General features: G+C 43.8%; 1 protein-coding gene across 2 annotated transcripts; it reads right to left on the reverse strand.

Moving 5' to 3' along the window:
• Positions 1–770: 770 nt before the first annotated feature.
• PRDM1 (PR/SET domain 1) lies at positions 771–23,800 on the reverse strand. 2 transcript variants are annotated; one of them, XM_060167402.1, is made up of 7 exons: positions 23,563–23,800; positions 21,705–21,953; positions 15,175–15,294; positions 10,934–11,186; positions 4,749–5,854; positions 4,148–4,276; positions 771–3,794 (listed from the first exon to the last, which is right to left on the reverse strand). In XM_060167402.1, exons 1-7 carry the CDS (start codon positions 23,602–23,604, stop codon positions 3,222–3,224), a joined length of 2,472 nt encoding a protein of 823 aa, XP_060023385.1. In that variant the 5' UTR covers positions 23,605–23,800; the 3' UTR covers positions 771–3,221. The 2 variants fall into 2 exon arrangements, with proteins under 2 accessions (XP_060023385.1, XP_060023386.1); XM_060167403.1 differs by lacking the exons at positions 15,175–15,294; positions 21,705–21,953; positions 23,563–23,800 and adding an exon at positions 11,394–11,626.
• Positions 23,801–25,057: the final 1,257 nt, after the last annotated feature.

Genomic DNA, 25,057 nt, shown 5'->3' on the forward strand with positions numbered 1-25,057 from the left:
TAGACTCACTCCCAACATCTGACCCTTGGGACCACATGGCCAAGCCACCATGATCCCTGGGCTTCATACTAACAACGCCCAGAGGCTGGCCAAACAACAGCTTTCTTGAAATTGGCTTTAAATGCACCAGTGGCAAATCTACTTCCCGAGTTAAGATGTGAAGGAAAAAGATACGATGGGATGGAGGGCAGGAAGACTATGCAGAAGCACAAAAGCCCTGATTCCCTGTGGGGGGCTCAACGCTGGCTACTGAAGCAAACACGAAACCACCCATGGCAAAATGCTTCTCAGGTTCCCAGGGCTCTCCAGAGCCCCTCACCCAGCAGCTGGCTGGGTCCACACACACACACGCTGGATCAAGGCTAGGACGGCATTTCTGGACTTGATCTCAATTCTTCCTCACCTCGCCACCCCCACCCCGTCCATCAGCAAAGTAAAACAAACAAAAAAGTCCAACAAAAGCAAACAAATCTTCCCCTACTTACTGGCTAATGCTTGAAATGATCTCCTTAGAGGGCACTTTTATAGCTCATAATTAAAGAGAAAAATCTTTGAGTTATGAGAGAGGCAAGAGACCAACCCCGTTAGAGCAGTCGCCGATAGAGGAGGTGAAATTAGGGAATCATCTCCGGGGGGGATGAAGGGTCGGGGTGGGGATGTGGGCAGGATAGAGGCAAATTGTGTCATGTTCAGAATTTGTTTTGGGGCCACCCTCGCAGCATGGTTAAGGTGTCGTTCACTCACCCTTCACTCAAGACACTAGACAAGCATTGGTAAAGCATGAACATTTATATTTAATTTACATTTTGACAATTTGCACATAAATAACAATGTAAACCAGTACGTAAACATAAGATAGTTTGTTGTTCTAGCAAAGTAAAAAGCCAATAACTTTGGTCGGTTTTAACTTTGAGTAGAAGGAAAAAAAAAAAAAAAACCACTGTTGATTGTGGGCTCAACATTCACATGTAAGAGGCCTCAGGGAAAGTCAGAAGGTGAAGAGAATCAAGAAGTCTCAAGCCACTGTGCTTGTGCAGGTCTCAGGAAAAATTCCCATTAATGAGAAAAGCGTGAAAGGGGAGAAAGAGAACAAATGAGTAATTGGGAATAGAAAGTAGTAGGTGTCAACGTCAGAATGTGATGCTTTGGTTTACCTACAATTAAGGACTGTGTTTGTCAAACACTGACTAAAAAATACCATAAAAAACTGTCAGTTTTGTTACTTGAAGGAACAGATCAGTAAGGCTCTTAGGTTCCTCTGCATTATCCTAAATTTGTTGTTCTCTTCTGCAGGTTGACATTAGTTGCCATGGACCAAAATACTGAATATATAAACCAGATTGATGAGTGATACATCAGTTATTTAGGAAGGAGGGAGAGGAAGAGAGAGAAAAGTTGCAGTGGTCGATGGGATTTTTATTTCTGGGGCTTGGGTGTGACCACATCATCAGAATGTGGGAAAACAAACCAAAAAAAACCCCATCTTAGATTGTCCTTAATAGTAAAAAAGTATGTCTCTTTCTCCCTGGTTGTTATGCAGTCCCCACCTTTGCACCAAGGTTTTAGGGTCGCTTACAATAGCAAGGGGGTGCCCAAGCTCACCAATATGACTGTGAGGTCATCGAGTGCTAATTAAGCAAAGTCTCAGAAAGGGTTTTGTTTATTTTTTTTTATGCCATTAGGAAAAGAAGGATATTTTACATGGTTTGGCTCACAATTTAAGTGGTTATAAATATATTATATATACACATGGTATAATGGTATAAATAGATTTATAAATATACATCATTCTCCGCTACACCTCAAATGCCAATATGTCATCTTTGGGTTTAGCAGAAGAGGAGACAGAATGCGACGCATTCCAGCTTTCTGGTGCACGCTGGCTCTCTCCTCTTGAGTAGCAAATCATCAGAGAAGCCATCACTTCCTGCACTACTGGACACACTCAATGAGGTAATTGTTGAACAACTCTGCAATGCCCTTTCTTCTTCAATTAAATTAACCATAAAATGTAAAAACACAAATACTGAGGAAAGTCTGAGTTGTACAGAAAAAAAATACAATTGATGTGTTGGGGATAGGAATGTTCATTACCCGCTTTGACCCTAAGACAACGAGAATACCCGTTTTCCGGTTTTTGGTTTTTAAAGTGTGGCCTGAGCCTATCTAACTCAAATCCTTCCTGGTAGAGCACCACGTTTGTGCAATTTTGACATAACAACAAAAAAGACCAACAACAAAAACACCCAGACTCATGCTTCCTCACCTCACCCATACAAAACCACCTGTGCTTTGGGAATGTTTTGCAGTGGTTTTAAACATGGCATTTTGTCTTCACATTTTCAGATAATACATTGGGATGCCAAAGTCTCGTGGCCACTCCGAATGGTCACATGACTTTGGGGGTGGGGCGACCCTGTTTTTTGGAGAGGGAGACAGATTAGCAAAGCCTTCTTGTAGCCTTTCTGGTAAATCTGTGATTGGGGGGAAAATGCTGAACTATCTACAGAAACATACAAGATTCACTCTTTCTTATTTCTTCTACCAGAGTTATTACTGGGTAATTCTGCACACATACCCCCAAGTTATACAGTGCTGTTCAAATGATACAGTCCTATGAATGAACACATCAATTGCCTAACTATGGCAATACCAAAACCTCATTTTCAAACCATTATTATAGAGGGAGGTCGGCTGATGTAATGTATTTGTTTACTAAATCTTAGGTACTTAAAACAGATGTGCAGAAATTATCTACAAAGAACAGCCACCAGACAAAGATAGAACAACTCAAATTACAAGGAATTCTTCCAGTCATTGTAAACTTTTTTTAATTATTGCTTTTTGAATGATAAGTTGTATAATAAATTATGAAGGATTATCATTGAAAAAATAATTATGACTAGGCAATAGTCTTAGCAATGGGAGGGCTATGCAAACGTATCCACACAAATATTCCAAATACACAGGTTCAAATATATAGATGGGGGTGTAAATAAGTATATATAATATGTATATATATTGTCTTTCCCTCATTTATGCCCTGAGATTTCAGTAACTTTGGGGATCCTTCGTTAATTCCACAGAGGTGAGGGGAACCATCTGCCGTCAGGAGAGCTTTGCAGAACTGCAATTATGTACAAGCATTTGCTATAGGCACCCTGACTCGCCGAGTCATAAGTTAAGAAAAAAGACAAAACACCTTTTGTTTTCCGCAAATCTTAAGGATCCATTGGTTCGACTGTTTCTTGTTTGACCTTTACAGGTCCCAGAGGTAGTGGGTTGCTGTGAGGCAACTTCAGGAGGGACGGGTCTGTTGACTCGTAGAGGCTACATCCTGAGAGCAGTCCATTCCCCATGTTTCTTTGCAAAGACACTTTCAGGCCAGTTTCTTCTTTCTCTTTTCTGACCACGGCCAGAATCTCCTTCTCCACCACAGAGGTCACGTCAACGTTGTCCTCCATGTCCTCCAGCCGGTCGGCATTGTCGCTGATGTCAAACTTCTCGATTTCCTCGTTGATTCTGGTCAGGTCCTCCAGAGGCAGCCCCGTGGCCGGCGCCACAGGACAATACCCCTTCAGGTGGACCTTGAGGCTGCAGAGATGGATGTAGCTCTTGTGGCAGTGGGCACACTTGTGGGGCCGCTCCCGGGTGTGTAGGCGCTTGTGGAGTTTCAGGTGCACAAACTGGGTGAACTTGGCGGGGCACACCTTGCACTGGTAAGGTTTCTCTCCGGAGTGGAGTCGCAGGTGGGTCTTGAGATTGCTGGTGCTGCTAAATCGCTTGTGGCAAACCTGCAGCGTGGGGAAGGGGGCAGGGGAGGTAGGTGGGAGACCAGAAGGTTAAGAACTGCCAAGCGGAGGGGCGCGCTGCCCACCCACACCCAGCAACCTGGGAGGTGAAAAAACTCGCAGCAGCGTTAGGCAAATGGAGCGATGGGAACGCACTGCCCGTGGGGTGTTGTTTCCCTTCCAGACCACTTGTCCAACCACTGGAAGCTGGTGTGTCATCATCTCAGCGCATCAGCAGCCCAAAGAAGGCAGAATTCTTGTGCTGGTTTAAACTATGGGCTATGGGATGATGGGAGGGCGACTCCTGAGACGCTGTCTACAAAGGTCGAAAGTTCAACCCAGAAAACACTACCCACCTGGCATTCATGTGGCTTCTCTCCCGTGTGTACCAGGTAGTGTTTCTGCAGGTGGGCGAGCTGAGTGAAGCCTTTGTTGCAAGTCTGGCATTTGAAAGGCCGTTCTCCGCTGTGCACTCTGAGGTGGACCTGGGAAGAAGCCACACACGTTAGGTCGGCTGTCACTTGGCTGCAAAAGCGAACATTCCCGTGCAAGGACTGGGGCATTTAGGATGCAAACCTCTTAAGAAAAGCATCAAGGTGAAGTCTTAGAACAAATCAAACCCCGATGTGATTTTCAGAACTCTGTTGTGTTGGAGCTAAAGGAACAGAAGTCATAGGCTAAGCAGGGACTCGAAACTGATGTTCTAGCGCAAACCCCACGTGTTTATCATTCAGAAGACACGCAGGAGAGGGGAAGCAACGTGTCCCAAGCGGCGCAGCCAGAGCAGCAAAGGCAAAGGCAAAAGCAAAAGCAAAGCCGCATCGACCATGCCCAGCCCAGGTCTCACGCTGTGGAAATGGCAAGTTATAACCTGCGGGAGGTGAACTAAATACCCACGCGCGTCGTGCACTCCCGGGGACTGACCCCGCGCCATCGGGCGGCCCACGCCAGGCCTACCTTCAGGTTTGAGAGTTGGCCAAAAGTCTTGGCGCAGACGTTGCACTCGTACTTGATCTTGCCGTTCTGCTTCTTCAGGGGGTAGGGGAGCGTCTTGTAGCCAGTCATGTTCCTTTTGTTCTTGATGAGATTCACGGCCTCGTCGCCGCCGCCGGGGGCCGCCGCGGCCGCTGAGGTAGCTTTGGGCTGCACCACGTGCTCGGCCGTGGCGGCGGTGCCAGCCGTCGGGGACCCGCTGGTGGGGCTGCAGGCCTTGTCCTTCAGGCTGGCGGCCGCCCCGGGCAGGGAGAAGGCACTGTGCGGCGCGGGCACCAGCACCTCCCGGGGGTGCTCGGGCTGCAGCAGGCGGCGCGCCCCCTCCGAGGGCAGCGAGCTGGGAAGGGAGGCGGGCGCCAGCATCGGGGGAGGCAGGCCGCCCCCGCCCAGGAGGCCGCCGTACACGGGGTACAGCCTCGGGAAGAGGCCGAAGCTGCCGAGGCCGTTGATGTTGCCCACGGCGCCCAGGCCGTTGCAGTTCATGCCGTAGGGGGGCAGCAGGAACTTGGGGTAGTGCGCGTTGTAGGAAGGGATGAAGGCGGGCGGCAGGTGGGGGGGCGGCGCGTAGCCGGGGTAGGAGCCCAGCCCCTCAGCGGCGGCGGCGGCGTACGGAGCGTTCAAGTAGGCATAAGGGTCCCGGTGCTCCTGGGAGCCGGGGGCCCGCGGCGACACGGTGTTCCCGGGGCTGCTGTGCAGGCTCCGGTCTGGGCTGCTGCGCGTCGAGGGGCTGGGCGTCGTGGAGGACGGGATGGGGGAGTGCGCGATGTAGGGCGGCCGCTCCATCCCGTAGGCCAGGGAAGCTTTCAGAAAGTCTTCCGGTAGAGGGGCCCGGATCGGGTACACCACCCGCGGGTAGAAGGGCATCTCGGGGCTCCCATTTTTCCGAAAGTCATCCGCGTCCTTTTCCGAAGTGAGGGGTGAAATGTTGGAGCGGTATAAGTCCTTCCCTTTGGAGGGGTGGGAGTCCAATTTTAGTATTTCTTTCACGCTGTACTCTCTCTTCGGGACATTCTTTGGGCAAAGTTCATGTTTCTCAGTGCTCTGCTGCTTTGGATGGCTCTGGGTTTGCGCTGAAATAAAGAAAGGGTGATTACTCAGATGGAGACAGAAAATCGGAGCGACGTTGCCCAAGTTGCGCTCTCCTTGAGCAAACCTGAGCCCCAGCTGCCCCAAGAGGGACACCTGGCATCTCAACGCCCACTCATTCTAGAAGGCTCTCGCCACTCCAGTTCCTTCTCAGCAAAACCAGGTCACTGGTGGCATCGATAAAACGAATAGCACCGTTTGTGTTATTTTGTTTCCAACGGTAAAAACCTCATGATAGGACAGTCCTGTTCGACCAAGAGTAGGAGAGCCTCCATGAAAATGGCGTGGAAAAATACCGGGACGGGGTGTCACAGGTTAATAAAAGTCATTCTCATGTTCACGGTTTACCTAAAGGAAATCAGCACACCCTGAGAACTAGATGTGCAAGATTAAGACTCATTTCAAGTAATAAGCAGTCATCAATTTTCGCCTCCATTCTTGTTTAATACGAATTTGATAAAACCCTGTTCAAACTGCCTCTTCCCAAACAGACAGATGAGCGATGTGATGCCACCCCTTCCCCTCGATCTGCTGACAACACCAGAATTTCACTGAGGCTCTGGTCTATAACCAGGCTCCCAGTAATGCTGTCCCCTGGAGTCACAGGGCGTGACATAGGCATCTCTGCCAGACCACAACTGGCACTTCCTGAGCCAGTTCAATTACTTAGAGCACCAAAGACGACAGCGTGTATTCCAAAAGACGGCATATTATTACTCGGTAAACAGACTGTTTAGGAACAGCAGCAATGAGAGGACAGGCTCTCCAGGCCATCGCCAGCACTGCCCCTCCAAACACACAGAACAAACGATGCCTTCGAGAAGACACCAGCCAGAGCAGGGAAAACCAAACACTCGCTGCTCAGCCTTCCCTGGAAACCAAAAGTAAAATACACGCTGCTTAGTCGGAGCTCTGGTTGTTGGAGGGCAACCCCTCCAGCCTGCACACCTGCCGTAGGCATAGGCATCAGCTGTCGGTGTGTGTAGATGCCAGGAGAGGCAGGGACCTCGTGGCCTTAGCCTCAGAAGAGGACAGGCTTGGGGGACTGGGCTGAAGCCTCTGTAAAAGTATCATTCACTGTCTTAAAAAAATTCCCTGTTCGATTTAACGGAGGAGGAACTCCAGGCTTGATACCTGATAGGTCTAGAAATGAACTCTGTGGAACTCCAGAGTCTGAATTCTTCAAATCCATTCTCTAGACTGACAAGCTTGAGGGATTCGATTCCAGTTTGAGAGCCCCTCAGAGAATGTTATCTCTGCTGGCTGTTATCAGTTACTCCTGGGTGAGCCAGCAGCCCCAGAATAAACACAGCCCAGACACTATCAGGGAAGATGCTGATGGGGGCAGTGATGGAAAGCTTGTTGAGGGAGAGGGATTTCTGAAGCCACTAAACCAAAATAAATAGCCCCTTATCAGGCCAATATCAGTCTTTCAGTGAGGCTCAGCAGGCAGGAAGTTCAAATTGTCACTTTTGTTTTTTAAAGCTGAAATGGTAAAGGAAGAGAGACAAGTAAGTTGGAGAGCTGATAGGCAAGGCATCTCACACCCACAGGAGGGAATTTTGAGGTGAAAAAGAATGATTTGGAGGCATCCACAGAAAGATGTCACCCTAAAAATAATGAAAATACAGAAACTTCACCATCATAACTTTCTGCCATTTTTATGTGGCAAGTTACGTCTAAGTCTCCTAATTTTCTTTACTGGCTTCAACACTGTCTTGGTTCTAAAATTCAATAAATTAAAGCCATAAGCAAAAAGTTTACGTCTGTCCGTAGCACTGTCCCTACTATTTATTTAGCCTGGTGTTCTTACTGAGCACCTCCATAATCCGATTGTTGAACTACCACAAAGCTAACGATGGGGGACTTGCCTGGTGGTCCAGCAGGAAAGACTCCGCCCTCCCGATGCAGAGGGCCCTGGTTCGATCCCTGGTCGGGGAACTAGATCTCTCATGCATGCCGCAACTAAGAGTCCGCATGCTGCAACTAACACCCGGTGCAGCCAAAATAAAAATTAATTAAAAAAAGAAACTTAAAAAAAAGCTAACGATTGGGCCAACAAACCAGAAAGTCGGAATTTATAATTTTCTGTGCAAAATACTGAGCACAGTGTGCCTAGCATATAGTAAATCCATGATATATGTTCGATATCTCTTATGCCTTCATAAAAATACATTTATTTCGTATTACAAAACAATATCCGGAGGGCAACGTCAGCCCCCCTCAGGTGTTCTAAGGTGGCGATCATGGAGTCTATGTGAAAAGGTACATTTAAGAAAACCATCCTTCAGCAGCTGAGTAATCAGTGGAGCTGGTGTCATTTCTGACTCTCCCACTCAGCAGCAGCTTGAGTTAACATGAAAAAGAAAATCAAGATCTGTTTTTGTTCTTAAATCTTAAATGGCTGTAGGCGGACGGAGTCATTTCAAGAGTGAACTGCTTCTGAAGGCTCTGAATGGCTTAATTATGCCGACTCACATTTTCGATCTATAATAAGAACCCCCAAGACTACAAGAAAGAACCTAGAAGTTCTGCAGTAGGCAAAACAAAGCCTGTTTTCAACTGAAACTGAGAACGCAGATTAACATTTAGAAGTCTATAATCTGGTCAACTAGTTTTCTAGATGGGTTAGTTAGATAGATTGAAAAAAACTACCAAAAAAACTTGGGAGGGGTAAGAGTTAAACCTGAGAGTTCCTACTCCTTTTCTTTGGTTTTTAAAAAATGCCTATTTATGATTTCTGGCTACTTATTTTTCTTTACCTCAGTTTTCTTCAAATCTCTTCTCCTCAAAACTCTACCAGTTGAACTATCAGTGCCATTTGAAAGCCCTCACGGAGATTCTGACACAAGCCTCTATCGTGCTTGAAGCATGGAACCCAATACAACTCATGTGAAGACGCAATCTGCCTATTAGGCCTGATGAAACAGTGGAGATTTTCCTGATCAGCATCTCAGTCATCAGTTACCACACCTAAGACAACTGGTTTCACAAGGCAACTGGAGTCTTGGCTTACTTACTGTCACTGGCTATCGTTAACTCTCATTCTTTACTACGAATACTGGACAATGAATGGGTACCTGAAAATGTTAAACCACCATTTAGGAAAAATTCTGCGTAAACAAAAAGAGATATTTGAGGGAACAAAGGTGTCATTTCATAGTATACATGACAGTTGCTTCTGAACACAAAGAATAAGCATTTGAATAAATGCAAGGCCTTTTAAGACTTTTCTTTGACTGGCAGGAGGTAAGGGATGTATGTGAAAAAACTTCTCTGTGGTTGGAGCAAAGTCACCAGGGTGGGTCATCTCAAATGGAGTTACTGTTCAAAAAAGAAAAAATCAAAGTCTTTTTCTGAATCCGTGAATGATGAAGCTCAAGGAGTGGGAGGAGGCCCTCAAGAGGAAGTGACCGGCCATGCTGAGAAAGTCAGGAGGAAGCAGCACATCTCCTGGGAGATGTCCTGCCGGAATATAAGTTGCCTTTTACCACTGGGCCTGGCACCTACAGGTGGTATAATAGCCGAAGGGCTCCTGGGATGCTTGGCACTAGTGACATGATGGAGACTCTTGGAAGCGCTAAAGAGAGATAAGGGAAAAGAGCCACCACCATTGGCCAGGACCTGATTATACCCACCATACTCAAGCCATAAGCCAATTTGTTCCAACTATTCTAAGACTTCTTCCTGAAGCTCAAGGTGCACTATATGTGTGTATGTAAGGACCACAAACACAAATTTAAAGATGATCTTATGGTGGAGGTCCTTAAGCTTTTATAGCCCCAGCTTTTCAGAAAACTATAAATATAGTCTTGGGATCACAGGGAGAGCAAAAGTAAACTAGACAGTGTGGGATGAGCACCAAATAGCTGTACAATTGGATTATACCTGACTAGGATAAATAATTGGTCCTAAAGTTTAAGTCAAATTCTAATTTATGTTAATATTAACATTCATCTCAAAGGACAAAGTGTGAACTAAAACAATTTAGCCTCCAGATAAAGCAAGTGGGACAGCATATGGACTATTGATGAATCTGGTTAAAGGGTCTCTGGGAATTCTTTGTACTGTTTTTGCAACTTCTCCTTAGGTTGGAAATGAGATCAAAACAAAAGGTTACAAAAATGTCAGCATTTAGAGGCCAAAACTTTTAAACGAGAAGGAGCTGATTTAAAAAACTGCTTTAAAACTTAGCAGTCTGAGCATATACAACCATAGTTACAACAGGTTGGAATTTTATGGTAAATCTTAAATCATTCATAGAGATCACTTGAGAATGACTAAAATGAAGTAGGGTTTTGCAGAGAGGTCATGATAGCCAACTTTAACCAAATAAAAAAGTAAAAGCTTGCAGACCTAAGGAACGGAGAATTTGTTAAGATCAAGTGATAGGTGGTTACTGTAATACTCATCAGGAGATCAGATAATTAGGTTTTTACCATTAGGGAGGAAGCTAAGATATAAAATCTTTAGGGTTATCCATATTCAAATGAGATTTGAAAAATTATATCTCCGAGTTTTTCTAGAAACCTTTTATGTTTCACGTCTGACGTGAAACATAAAAGGTTTCTAGAAAAACTATTGAAAAAAAACTATTGAACTACAATAGTTCAATGTACATGTTAAGCACTGACAAATTAGACAAATCTAGAAAAACTATTGAAAAAAAACTATTGAACTACAATAGTTCAATGTACATGTTAAGCACTGACAAATTACCACAAACAAGGAACTATATACCGTGCATCCTCGGCATGTCAGAACGAATCTCTATTATATTATAATCCTACCTGCCCCCTTTTGGATAGATCAGCCTTGAACATATATTTCTTCCTGTAACTTTCTGAATATTCAAAGTAGCTCTTAGTATTTTTTAAATGATCAAGTTTCATTATAGGAAACAGAGACTAAAAAAAGCTGTTTTCCTGTTCCCAGTCCCTAGTTTAAGCCACCTACTTGGCCCATCAGATGAAGCCATGTAATTAAACAACATGTTATTAGCGCAAAGGGGCAGAACTGACGTTACTGGCATTTCTAATTTTTTTGTTCTGTCATCCACTTACTGAGATTCATCATTGTCAGCTCTCCAGGATAAGGGTAGTGAAGCCTTTCCGCAAAGTCCCGGCAATACCACACAAGAAGCTCCTGGTTGGCGGGGATGGGCTTAATGGTGTAGAAGTAGATGTTCATGCCGTTCTGACAGGCGGCCAGGTTCTGCTCCCGGGCAGAATGTGCTGGGTTCACGTAGCGCAGCCAGTTGCTCTTCTCCTCATTAAAGCCATCGATGAAGTGGTGAAGCTCCCCTCGGGAATAGATCTGCCCAAAAGAGAAGACAGACATGGAAAAGAAAGCCCCAAAGCAACGAAAAGCTTCCCTGGCACCTCTGAGAATAAACCCAGCAAATACCGGGTTTGATTTCTGGTCCCTTATTGCCTGGTTAGAAAAGGAAATCAGTTTAGCCGGAGTTGTCTTGAATCAGCAGAAATAAGGGCAGAAACAGGGAAGGGACACTTTGTCAGTTACCTTTTCCATTTCAGTTTTAGTGTCTTTTCACTTTGGGGGAAAAGTAACAGAAGAGTGAAACACAAGATTTCATTTAAGGAGCTGCCTCCGAAGGACTAAACCACCACCGAGTACTGTTTCTACTGCCACAGTGAATGGCACACAGGCAATGCTACTTAACTTGAGTTCCGATCATGCAGACTTTTAATGCTTTGAGTCACTGGGTATTAGACCAACCCGACTGAGTACGTCAAACCGAGTCTCTCAACTTTTTCTATGGCCTCTGTACTTGCCGTTTCCTACACCCCCGCCCAAGGCTTAAACTATGCAAACATCCTCCACCCCCAAGCCTCCAAGTCCAGCAGGAACACTTGTTCATATGAATACTTGGAAGCTTGCCTTTTTGGGGAAATGCTGGGTGAGGCCAAGGTGAACTTCACCTGCCATAACAAAGTGAGCACTGGGACAGAAGCCAGCATCAGACAGTCTACTGAGAAGTCACTTTTCCTCTTGATAAACGTGTTCGGCCTTGCACTTTTCTTTCAAGGCAGAGGAGGGGAGAGGGAACCCTCTCATCCGTGAGGTGGTTGGGCTAAAACACCACTCACAGAGCCATAAGGCTCGTGTTTTTGGTAAAAGAACAGAAAGAAACCATGTTGTTCTTTAAAGGCAATGCAAAATGAAGAATTCAAAGTCTGCCCTAGAGTAATACTGCTTTTGGTTAACAGATACCCTCAGGCCACTCGGTAAAAAGGTAGAGGTAAGAATAGGAAAAATTAAAGTATACATTCTTACTGAAACTTTATAAACAACTTTATAAACAAACTCCTTGCCCTTCCACAGTAACTTTCTCTCTTTCCCTCTTTTTAAGATGTACCCAACTCGTCTTCAGACTTAAGAGATCCTTAACACATATATAAGAAATACCTGGTTATCTGCAACTTAGAGGTTCCAAGTCATAGGGCCTGGTTCATAGCAGAAGTTTTGCTCTAACCGGACAGCAGGTTATTGCTTTCTTCTTAGTCACATGCTATGTTAGTCTCTAAAATGTTTCTGTATTTCGCTCTAATGTTATCAGACAAAAAGGAACTCTGTCCCTTTAACACGGGCAGTAAACACCAGAATCACTTTCTTTTAAGAGTAACTTCCTGTAAATTGTGAAGGGGGAAATACATGTGGCTTCATCAAAGCAGCTTGTGAGAGCTTTTGCGGTGTGTTTTGTTAAGAGAAAATGGAACAAGGCCGGGTGAATTCTGCTATCAAGAGGGGTTTTCAAGTTTGTTTACTCTGATGTGCAAACTTCCAGGAACACGGGGTTCCATCGCTCTTGCACTCTTCGCTGGGCAGAAACTGCTTTCTAAAGCTACGGCTATGTTGATTCCAGTCAGCCTTCCACGGACTACAATTTACTGTATCCTCATTTAAAAACAGAAATGTCGATGCCATGAAGTCACACACACACACACACACACACACACGAAAATAAAATAATGATACGTCAGATGAACACTGCTCCCTGTCACCCTCACTACATTTCCATATATTATCAAGAAGATTAAAAACGTGCTGACTCATAGCACAGTTACAAGAAATGTCACTGGTTTCTCAACTTGAACATCCCTTCTCTTCTTTGACTGTGTAATTTGCATGAAACTTTTTCTTTCCTCACAACAGATGTTCATATTCCTGCCAGCAAAATCAGGATGCTTTTAACAACATGTGGGAAGTTATCTCCTACAATATCCTTTGCATGTGAAGGGCCGATTTCAATAAATCCTCCCAAGGAAAGCATTTCAGCTACTTAGAGTGAATCTTCAATGAAGCAGGGAACTGGGACAGAGATAGGAGGTTCTTAAATATTTCTTGTCATTTTTTTTCAAAAGGATCATGAATTAACGAGACTTATGCTGGATTTTCTTAATTCCGACCTTCAACTCCAAAAACTACACGTGTCTATGGCTCATTTCTGAGAAGACTTTATTGGCAGTAAAGGGGGAAAAGGAACTCACTTACATTTTGCCCATTATTAGTCAGGTATTAAATATATTTTAAGCATGACTAATTAATTAAATAAAAATTGTGAGCACACAACTCAGAGTGAAAAATCCTCAGTGATCTCTTTTGTTTGGAAAATAGTAAACTACATTTCTTAAAACACAAAACTTCCCAGATTTAAAACAAAACCTTGTTTCTTAGGAACAGCTTCTGAGTGATCCCCAAATAGAAGTCTTTTATAAATATACTTGTCCAGATGATATAAGCATTCTAGGTAAATCTGGCCAGAGTAAGTATAATACAATTTTTGTTGCTACCATGCAGCTGTTTCTTAAAAGAATTTTAGTAACAGTTTCCCAGTAATCATGTACATTTTGTGCAAGTATGTATATAAAAAATTGCTTTTAAATTTAGTAAATGTAGCTTTATTTTCTAATTAAAGGAAACCAAATATCCCAAAGAGATCTATGGGAAAACGGAAAGCAGTCCAATTTTTTCTCTGTTCATCCTAATCCAGGGTCTTTTACTCAAAGATTCCACCTAATTAGTTCACCTGTGAGGTCCTTTTTTATTTTTTTAATTAATTATTTTTTTATTTTTGGCTGTGCTGGGTCTTCCTTGCTGTGTGCGCTTTCTCTAGTTGCAGCGAGTGGGGGCTACTCTTCGTTGCGTGTGCGGGATTCTCATTGCAGTGGCTTCTCTCTCTCCTTTTTTTTTGTGATACGCGGGCCTCTCACTGTTGTGGCCTCTCCCGTTGTGGAGCACGTGCTCGGGGCACGAACCCAGGTCCCCTGCAACGGCAGGAGGACTCTCAACCACTGCGCCACCAGGGAAGCCCTGTGAGATCCTTTCTAACTGTGATATTCCAAAGGAAATTGGATTGGCCAGACTCTTTGGATGTTAAAGGAAAGTTCATCATCCCGAATGATTATAAGCATTTCCCTTACGCTATGGGAGTAACTTATGTACTATCAAACCCAAAAGTTTCATGGTACAGGTGCGTTGAAACAGGACGAGTCTTGTGGTCCATCTCCATTCCCCTAGTACCATCTTCTACCCATCCTTCCTTAAAGGCATTTATTTATTTATTTATTCTGCGTAAACAAAATCAATGTTTTGTTTGCCGCAACCAATCAATCAATAACAGTTCATCATTATTGGTTTGATTGATTGATTGATTGCGATACGCGGGCCTGTCACTGTTGTGGCCTCTCCCATTGCGGAGCACAGGCTCCAGACGCGCAGGCTCAGCGGCCATGTCTCACGGGCCCAGCCGCTCCGAGGCATGTGGGATCTTCCCGGACCGGGGCACGAACCCGTGTCCCCTGCATCGGCAGGCGGACTCTCAACCACTGCGCCACCAGGGAAGCCCAAAGGCATTTATTTTTGAGGTAATTCATTTATGATTACTTGTCCATTCAATTAAAGTTAAGTCAGCAAGAAATCAACAAGGGGTGAAATCTAAGGCTTGGTGACTCATTACTACTTCCTTGCACAGAAATGCAAATGAACTTACCCTTGAAGCAAGCAGCAAACTCTTTCCTTTCATCACAAAGCTCTAATGAATTGCAAAAATTAAGATTCACATATAGACCATCTCTCCATCCCTAACCACCTACAGGCTGTGTTTCCCAGGCCAAACATTTAACCAGGTTCATCACGATTGCTTAGAATTCCCTATGTCCATGGGGACCCTGAATACTTGTGGGGAGCCCCAGGACAGGTTGAAAATGGAAGTGACCCAGCAATTTTAGTTTCATTTTTTTCCCCTAATACTTAATGAGTCTGGAAAAATTTCCCTACTTACCCGCCAAAAATATTTCCTGTTGGCGTTCTTGGGAACTGTATCACTGGTGTAGATTTCACCTATTAGAGGTCCAAAACGTGTCCCCTTTGGTATGTATTCTTTACTCACCACTCCAATAACCTAAAGGGGGTAAAACATATGAAACAATGAGTTCAACTGTAAAATATTAATCAATCTTTTCATTTCAATGAGTTGAATTGTCAAATGGTAATATAACCAACAATGATGAAATTGTACTATGGAGAGCAGACATTAATGGTGCCTACATAATTAACAACAAGCTTGACTTTTGGGGAAGACCATCTTTTAAACTCGCAGATCATAAGCAAATACACAACCAAGTATAAAACAGTCATTCTCCGGTGACTGAGAGTCCTCTATTTTCTATTAATACTTTTTATGCGAGAACGGAGAGGGTAACCATTCCATATTAGAACAAGTTTCAGATACTGAAGAACTAGACAGTCAAGTTTAGCCCACTTCAGCCGGCTCCTAGTTTCCTATTTCTTCTTCTCCTTCAAGCCATAAACACAGTGTGCTTAGGGGAATAAAATAGTTTTAACCTCAGAAACCAAAATAATGTTCTTTGGTTGTTCCACAAAGGCCTAAGGAACCAGAAACAAAACATATTTTTTTTCATTCCAGATGAGGGTTTTTTTTTTCTTCTTATAACTTGTAAGTTCTCTTTAATAGAAGGGAATTCTTTCAAGTAACTTTGTTCTTCTCTAGCATCTTCTGCTCAACAGTGGTCAAAAGTCTTCCTTTGAAGTGGAATTTATACCGAGGAGAGCTGTGGGTTCTAAGATCTGAGGAAATGACCTTCTCAGACTTGGATGTATCACACATTTTGACTTTGTAGGGCCTTGCTAAAGAAGCATGTTAAATATACCAGTTCCTCCTGGGTCGTAAATTTCTTTGGGGGGGGGGGTTGAAAAAAATGTCACCAACCAGGAATCAGGAAGCAATTCATTACTATTCAAAAGAACTCCTTCTCCTCTGTAATAGTCCCTTATGACATTTTGCAGTACATTTTGTAGTACATTTTGTTTTGGTTTTTATTCACTCACTCTCCTCTTTTCATTTTCCTTTTGCTCCAGAGAGCCTACAAATCACTTACTGAATAACTTACTGATATGGACCAAGAAAGGAGGTAAAACATATTTATTTCCAGTTTTTATTATCCCTGGTGGCTCCTTTATAATTGTGTACCTGAAATGGTAGGCCCCAATACATGAAGCAATAAATGTCTGCAGTGGAATCTAAGGTTCTGGTTATGATACACACTGACACCTCACTAATTTCATCAATAATTTGTCTCTGTTTAAATGAATATGGAATAAGCATACCTACATGCTTGTGACAGACCAGGCTTTCTCATGTACGTGACTTAAAGAATTAATTTTTTTAAAAATTTAGTATTCAATATACAAGCCAATGGAGCATACCCAGACTGGAAAGACAGAAAAAAAGAAAATTTCCTATATCTAACACAAGTTGAAACAAGGTTGGTGAGCTAGTGTTATTTTTGGCCCGTTATGAATTTCTGGCAAGAGCTGAAAAAAGCAGATGTTCATTTCATCCTCCTCTGCCTCATTTACATCTATCTGCCCTTTCAGTGACAGTTCATCATTATTGGTATATGTTGGCAGTATAACTCTGGGGGACGGGAGTACTTCAGAACAGTCTTGAGATAAAAATACATCCTAAAGCTTAAGTAGACTTACTTATTCAGAGGCTCATTGGTTATGATATATTATTGAAAATAATTAATTTGAAAAATGCATGGAATTGGCTTCTATGACACAAATCATTTGGCATTCATATCTGAATGATTATTCCATAATATTAAAATGACAAACAGGAAAAACAAATAATGTCATTTGTTGGTAAGCCAATAATTAGCGGTTGATATTTTCAACATATCCACTTCAAAGCAGTAATTTTAAAAAAGGAACTCAACTGGTTTATCAACCTTGTTTTAAATTATAGTCTCTCGCAGACAGTGTCTTGGGGGTCAGAGCTTGATTACCAACAAGTAGCATGACATTGAGGCCAGGGTTTTTCTTCTGAATTGCCATTCTTTTAACCAACGGGCTTTGTGGTATTCAGCTATCAATCTTACACTAAGAAACATACACCATTTTCTTATGGTCCAGAAGAAGTCAACTAGCATTTTGTTCCCACAAAGGAATCCGAAGTAGACATAAGCCACCTGACACCTTTGAGCACAGCTATAGGCAAGTCACTGGGGAAGCTGTGTGACAGCACTGGAAGTAGCTCTTGTCATCAATAACCTTACAAATGAAACTCAGCAGGCCAGACAGGAGAATAATTTGTTAGGAAAGGGAGGTCTGTGAAAATCCTCAAGTCCCAAACAAATAAAAAGAGCCTCAATATTAGATTATCTTTGCAAGTGAGACAGAACCCTAATATTTTAAGCTGTGTGATGCACAGAGCTTTGGGTACATGTAAACTCACACATATGAATAAATAGACACAAAATCACAGAATTTCAAGGTTGGAAGGAACGGTGTAGCTTATATACCATCTCTATCCGTTCCCAGTCCAGCACCCTATCTCACAATCAGCACCTTCACCTCAAATCCATGTCTGAGACATTATTCAAAGAGCACATAAGAGCTGCAACTCTTAAGATTCCAATTCTAAGATTCCAGTGCTCAGCCAGGTAACCGGAGTGGGGATCAGAACCAGGGTAGTTTTTCGTGGGAAGTGGGAGACCAAGTCATACTTCTCCCTCTGGCCCTGGAAAGATCCAGATGTGAATCTTAGCCAACAAAGTTCTATCCTTGGAGCTAGCCTATGATACAGGGGAACCTGGTATGTGCCCTGAATTTCCCAGAGCTAAAAAGACTAAGAATGTGGTCACCTAGTTCAGGAAGGAAACTTCACTGGAACTGACCAGGGTCCTAAAGCATCCCTGCTGGGCACGGATTGCTGCGTGCCTCCCATAAACCCACCAGCGAGAGGACACTGGCCTCCACACTTCCCCGCCTGCCCGCTCTTCCCCACTGTGTGCTATGTGTGGGGCTGACCCCTTCAGATCCGTCAGCGGCCTCCGTTACAGAACATACCCTGAAGTCCAAGGCTTGCAGACAAAAAACAGGGCTTGTTTTCCATTTTACAAAATGAAGATGTCACAACTTAGTATAGGTGGACTGGGGGTGCTGAATGAAAGTCTGATAGTAAGGAGAACAAATTTGCTTTTTTTTTTGAAAGCAAATTCCCTCTTTAGAATATATGAATACACATGCATCGCAGTGAGTTTCAAGCAGAAACATCATTCAGGTCTAAATGTGGTATAAGCAGCCTCACCCCAAATTATATTAAAATCATTTAAATTACTAGCTACCTCTTCCCCTCTCCCTCCATAAAAATGACTCATTCGATTAAAATTCTATTTCGAATACAATTATAGTTGCATTGAGATGACTAGAGCTCATCTCAATGGATGAGTGGGTATATACTCACTGGATCAAGACTTCAGCCTGTACTTCACCCCATTTTTAAAAAAACGGGGTGGAGTGGATAACGATGTTTTTGGAAAGTCTCCTTAATTATCTTCATAGTAAAGGAAATGTGGCAATGCCTGGGTACATAGTCTCCACAATAAAAGGCAGTATGAAGAGGGAATTGCACTTATGGCAAGATGCTTTTTAGAGATGGCTGAATAATGGACTTCAATCAAAATGGCCACTGAGTCCCCATCTTCGGCCTGATGTTTCACTGCCACACGACTCTGGAGGTCAGGCTCGGAGCCACAGACCCTCTGAATTCAACTCAAGCAACCTCAGTACAGGCTACTGCTTCCAGAATAGAAGTGTTTCAATCGATCTTTCTGTATTCAAGTATTCACAGAAGATTATTTCAGGAGGTCAAGGGGAAAATCCCCCTAAAAGAATAACCCAGCAGTTTAAAAAGTTTTACAAGTTTTTTGAATAGTATGTCTATATTTGGTCTGAGTTCTGGAAATAGGAAGTAAGAACAGCCTCATTAAATGTGCAGAATGATTCTAAACCCAATCTAAAAATGAGGGTCAAGATCAGAAATATGGTTTGTATGTTTTGTTTTTAAACCAAAAAAAAAAAAAAGGTGCTGACACATAGCGCAAATTCATAATGAAAAATGGTCTTTGCTAAAAAAAATCCCCAGGATGTCAGAACATCAGTACATAAGGTAACATCTTTGCTACTTAAATGAAAACATTTAAAGAAGGGCAAGATAAATCAGTCAGATGAAAACTACACGTACAAAGGCCTTTTTCCTCTTTCCACGGCTTGTGGGACTGAAAGAACTAACTGAATAATGATAATGTAAACATTTCACCCATCCTGAAGATTTCTGTTCTAGAACTGGTGTGCAGCTCTCATACTCTCAATGGCTCAATTCTACGGTGCTCTTTCACCACCTGGAGGGAGCTCTCCTTCCCCAAAGTGCAAAAAGGAAGGAGGGAGAAACTGAATAACAGGAACACGTTTCCAGAGAGAGCTTAAGACAGCATTACATTTAAGTTGGTCTCCTGGTCGCTTTTATGATGAGGGACTACAGATACACTGCTCTCTTCAAGCATTTCTAGGGGAAAATAGAATAAGAGAAAGCTGATCTCTTATTAGGTTCGTTTTGAAGGACCCTCCTTAGGAATACAGGCACTGTATGCTTTCTGGGTGCTGAATTTATGAAATATGGAGTTACACATTCAGAGAAAAAAACCCCAAACAAGCTTAATAAATGATCGTCCTGAAGTTATGTTAAGACGATAACTAAAACCACAGTGACACCAAGAGGGGCCAGTGTAGCACAATCAAGTAGCACTGGTTGGGGAAGTCTGAAGAACTTTGCTCCAAGTCCTGGCTCTGGCTCTAAGTATATACCTTAAGTAAGTGACTATCTTTCTGAACCTTGGACTAAGGGCATTATTCTATTTAGCTATGATTTTACATAGAATGATGAAAATTGAAAAACTTAAGCTAAGAGCTAAACTGAGGATAAGAACACTACAGAACTAAAGGGCAAGGATGACCCACAGAATAGAGGTCTTGATTTCAATCCCAAGGGGCTGGATGGGGCAACACAGCACAATCGAAACCAGGGAACAGATCAATATTTGGTCAGATTTGATATGGGAAAAAATGCTACAGCTTATAAAGCCACAGCCAAACCTTAAATACCCAAACAAATCCTACACTGATTCCATGGGCCACACACTAAGAGACCTTCTATAGAAAAGGGTGTTACTTTCAGAAAGAGGTGTAATTAAGGCCGATCTCTGGCGTGAAATTTTTGGTAATGTTCACATTAAAATACAATTTAAATTTTGCTTTCTACGAAATCAGCCTCCTCTCTCCCAGCAGGAAAAAAGAAAAAAAAAAAAAAAAGTTGAGCTTTAATGAAACCCAAAGCAGAGTTGCTCTATTTAATTTTAGACAGCTGTGTCACCCCCTCACCAAAAACACTGAACTCAGATACACAAACAGGAAAGAGACAAAGTATTTCCCAAACCGGCTCTCAACTCCTTCAAATGCTGTTCCTTAGGGAAGGAGGAAAGTGATTTGACATGGTTGTAATGAATAGTCCCAGTATAGAATTCTGGGCTCCTGCAGCAAATGACCCCCTTTTCGCGACTTTCTGAAGGCAGTGATAGGATGGACAGTGACCTATGGGAATGGTTGTGATGGCAGGGCTGTGGACGGGTGGATTCCTCCAGCTCAGCCCGGCAGGCAGTAGACCAATGAAAGCAGCTGCAGTAGCTGAATTCTCAAAACAAGAGGTGGTTCTGCAAGTTATTTCACAGCCAAACATCACGCCTAGATACAATCATTATAGAAAAGGGTAAACACAAATCCTTTGCTCATTCCAAGTTTGGGTTTTCAGCCCCTTTGAAACAACAAAGGGTGTACCCACTTCAGAGGCCAAGAAGAAATTGGCCTGCCAGCCCGGTCAGAGCAAAGGAGCTGCCGCAGATAAACAGGGGTTAGCTCTGAAGTCATCCGGACAGAGGGCACTTTTACATGAAACTCTTCTCCGTTTATACCATCACTTCAGTTCATAAACACGTCAAGGTTTTGAGAATAATTTTAGAAACCCAGCTAATAAAGCTGGCTCGTTGAACAAGTAAATAAATAAAGCCATCTCATGACCAAAAAGAGACAAAAGAAACATGTCAAACATTTTTTCTAAGAAAAAGTTTCTCTCCCTCAAAAGCTAGTACACTGGGGGACGAGTTCTCAAAGCTGCTGACGATTTCACCCACCCCATGCTGCAAGTCGGCTTTTCCAAGACATGTCAACTTGGCAAAAAGATTTCACTGTTTACTAATTCTTATGGAACAGTGAAGAGCTGGAGGAATAAGAAGGGATGGACTTAGGGCAAGAGAAAACAATGAAAGAAGTGAATTAAGTGATCAGTTATTTACTGATACTTACAGATTCTCACAGACATACGAGGCCTCAAGGGCAAGTAGGGAGATTTGGCGTCAGGTGCCAATCTTCTTCAGCAAGAAACCAGAGGCTTACCTCTTTGCTGTTTGTGGCATATTTGAAAAGCAGATTCCTCGGTAAGGATGCCTCTGCCTGAACCGAAGTGCCTCCTTCGGTGCCAGAATCCCAGGGGTGGTCGTTCACAATGTATGTACACTTCTCCTCAAACTCAGCCTCTGTCCACAGAGTCATGTCCGCGTCCTCCACGTCCATTTTCATGGTCCCCTCAGTCCCCTCTGCCAACCCTGGAACCTTCACAGCACTGGAGTTACACTTAGGGGCAGCCTGGAAGAGAAAGGAAAGGCCTTTAATCCCCATTGTCCTGTGGCTCCTCCGAGAGAGGCTATGACTAATACAGTCGTCTGAAGACTTTCAAAGCAAATGCAGAGTGCTTGGTACAGTTGAGTAAGAGCCAGAAAGCCGTATAAAGATTGCCTTGGAGAAGCAAGGTTTTAAAATGTTACCCTTAGTGAAAAAAAAATAAAAATAAAAAAAAAGTGTGGCAACCACATTGGGGGACAAAGTGAAAAAAAGAAAAAAGGAAAAGAAACACCTCCAATCCCTGGCTTTACCTCTCACGGCAGAAAAACGTTGAGGCGCCTAGTCCTCTGTCCCAGGACGCCTGGGGTCATGGCCGCCAGACCCTCAGCGCTGTGGAAAAGCTGCCTCAGAAAAGTGTCACAAACAAGGAGAGGAAGAGGAAGGAGCTCTGTCTGCCTCTGAATGAAGCTAAAAATGGAAAGCGCGTGTGGTGCAGGAGCGGAACCCAGCCTGCCTTTTCCAAATGGGGAAGACTGAACTTTCCCACCAGCTCCCAACTCAAAACAACTTTCAAAACAACTCGCTCCCCCCCCTCTGCAGCGCGATCTCTTTCATCCTCTCACAGGGAAGGCCGAAAAGGGCTGCATCCTGCCAGCATCACTGAGCTGCAGCTTTTCCGAGATCGTTTGGACCATAGGAAAAGAGAAGGAAAGATGGGGGCGGAAGGGGGGGCAACTCCCCGCAGTTTCTTTTGACTGTGGGCATCTCACGCCAAATTGAAAAAGTAAAAACAAAACATAAAACTGTTCAATAGAATTCCCTGGAGAGAATTCCTTTAGGAGCCCTCAGCTACAAATAGCACTTTCCATTTAAATCTGAAAGTGTACGAATTCCCAGAAGTCACTGATGGGCCACAGTTACTGTAACTAAAGTTATAACAAATATAGAAGACTCAGAAGACAAGCTCTGCTTCCACTTACAAACTGATAAGGGTATTCCCGCAAATCCCCCCTCACACGCAGGAAAAGTGCTTTCCAAAGAAAGAGAGAAAAAAAGGTAAACAACGTCTGCAGTGTTTTCGCATACAGACGGGTTGGGGAAGAAGTAGGAACGTGGGTATCATTTCCATGTAAGAACATGTCCTTGTTAGAATGTAAACATAACACTGTCCAAGTCCTTCAGGGTGGCTTTTCCATTCTTTTATTTCTTCCCTAAATATGATGCTCTTTAAAAAAAAAGAAAAAAAAGTCGGATGCGAAGTTGTCTTTCCCTCAGCCACGATTTAAACAAACGTGCTTATTTATTTCTACGTAGTTGCAACATGTACAGTCACGATGCCAAATGAGTGTTAAAATAAAACCAAAATTTAAACTTAAGCCAACGCGGAATAGTTACTTTGTTGGACGGGTGTGGGCGGGAGCCACTACCGAAATTTCAATGAACTGACAATTACGCCTAGAACTGAAAGGGTTAATGATTCATAAGGAAAAAGTCTTATAAATGTTTGACAGTACTAAGCGCCCGAAAGCAGAAGCCCTTCTGGTTTCTACTACGGCTACGTTAGCCAAGAGAGGAAAAAAAAAAAAAGTTTTCAGATCAATTTCAGAATGAAAAACAAGATCAAGTTCCTTACCAAGGTCGTACCCACACGTTTTTCCAAGCAAATATCCAACATCTGAGATAAATGTCGCTCATGCCTACACAGTCCGCATGTGCTCCGCGTCCCCTCCCAGCCGAGGGCTGGCGCGCACCGACCGCGGCGGTGCCCCTCTCCTCCGGCGGCTGGCGCCCGTGTCCCGAATCCCGGCGCGGACAGGTGCCTCGCTGCCCGCTGCCCTGCCTCTCCGCAACACTGGAGGGCCGAGTGTCACGGCAGCACGCTCAGTCTGTGTTAACCCGGCCGGCGGCTCGGCCCTTTCCCCCTCCCTGCCGCAGATTTCCCATTCGTGATTCACTCCTACCAGCCGCCTGAAGTGGGGGCGTGGCCACACCTGGCCGAGCCGTGCAGAGCTCACTCCAGGGCTTTCCTCCAGCCCGCGAGCGCCCAGAGCTTCCTCCCTCCGTATCTGAATTTCAACATTTACTCGGAATCTTCTGACTTCCCTTTGAGGGCACTTAACCTCAGCGTTTACTCGGGCTGTATTGTATTCTAAAGACTCCAGACCGCCCTCCTTCCTGCTGCGGCTTTATAAGGGGGCGCACATTCCTTAAATTCAGGGAAACCTAAAAATGACCTAAAATCGTTTGGGTTCCTCGGCTCAGATCCAGTTACAGAACATACAAAACTTACTTGAAAAGATCACGTGAAAAGAGCAATTATTTTTGCATGGAATGGAATAAGATGTAGCTGTCTAGTCCTCAAGCTACTGCCTGTGAAATACACGTTTCCTCCCCGCAAACTTGAAAGCTTCCATTTCTCCTGCTAACTAAAGGGAACTCATCTTTGGTAGAACTGACTTCCCTCTTTCAATTATTTAGTAAATAGGGAAATAGGAAAAAGGTATAATCCTACAGATTAAAATTTCTTTGCCTTTTCTCTCCTCCCCAAAGCCCACAGGCAGACTTCCGAGGAGTGTGTTTGCAAAGTGTAGAGCATTAATCGTTTCCTAGTTAAAGGGAATGTGGAACTGATCGCAGCAAGTGGAAGGCAGACGAAGGCAGTCATTAGTGGCGCTCTACGCTGGGAGCCCTGCCCGGGCTTTTCCTCCAGCCCCAGTCAGCCCTCTGTTGAAGGAAGGACATCCTGTGAGGATGGCATACAATGTCCTGTTTGTTTATTATTAAGAGCGTGGACCTTGCATTCCTGCTTCTCATTACAAAACAAACCAGATGCTTTACTTCCTTCAATGGTCTTGTGCCTTCAGCAAGGAATCGTCTAATTCAGAGAAACAATGATGCAAAGGGTCCATTTAGAGCAGACACCCCATTACAAGGACTGTTTAGGTCACTGTAACACAAGTCTCCCACTATTCCTGCTTGCCTTCTATACATGGTGGTTTTTAAAATCATCTCTCTCCTTCAACCTTAGGCTGCAATGTTTTCTCTAACATTTTAAATACACGTGTGCCTACACACTCACGTCCCGACAGACATGCACACCCCGACGTACACACACCCAGTCCCCACCT

This window comes from Lagenorhynchus albirostris, chromosome 12 (genome assembly GCF_949774975.1).
Source record: "Lagenorhynchus albirostris chromosome 12, mLagAlb1.1, whole genome shotgun sequence".
NCBI lineage: Eukaryota > Metazoa > Chordata > Mammalia > Artiodactyla > Delphinidae > Lagenorhynchus > Lagenorhynchus albirostris.

Coding starts and splice junctions, on each gene's coding strand:
- PRDM1 (XM_060167402.1), bottom strand. CDS start 23,604: ATGTTGGATATTTGCTTGGAAAAACGTGTGGGTACGACCTTG. Junction 21,954..23,562: donor AACGTGTGGGTACGACCTTG/GTAAGGAACTTG, acceptor TTTCTCTTCCAG/GCTGCCCCTAAGTGTAACTC. Junction 4,277..4,748: donor GCCAACTCTCAAACCTGAAG/GTAGGCCTGGCG, acceptor GCTTCTTCCCAG/GTCCACCTCAGAGTGCACAG.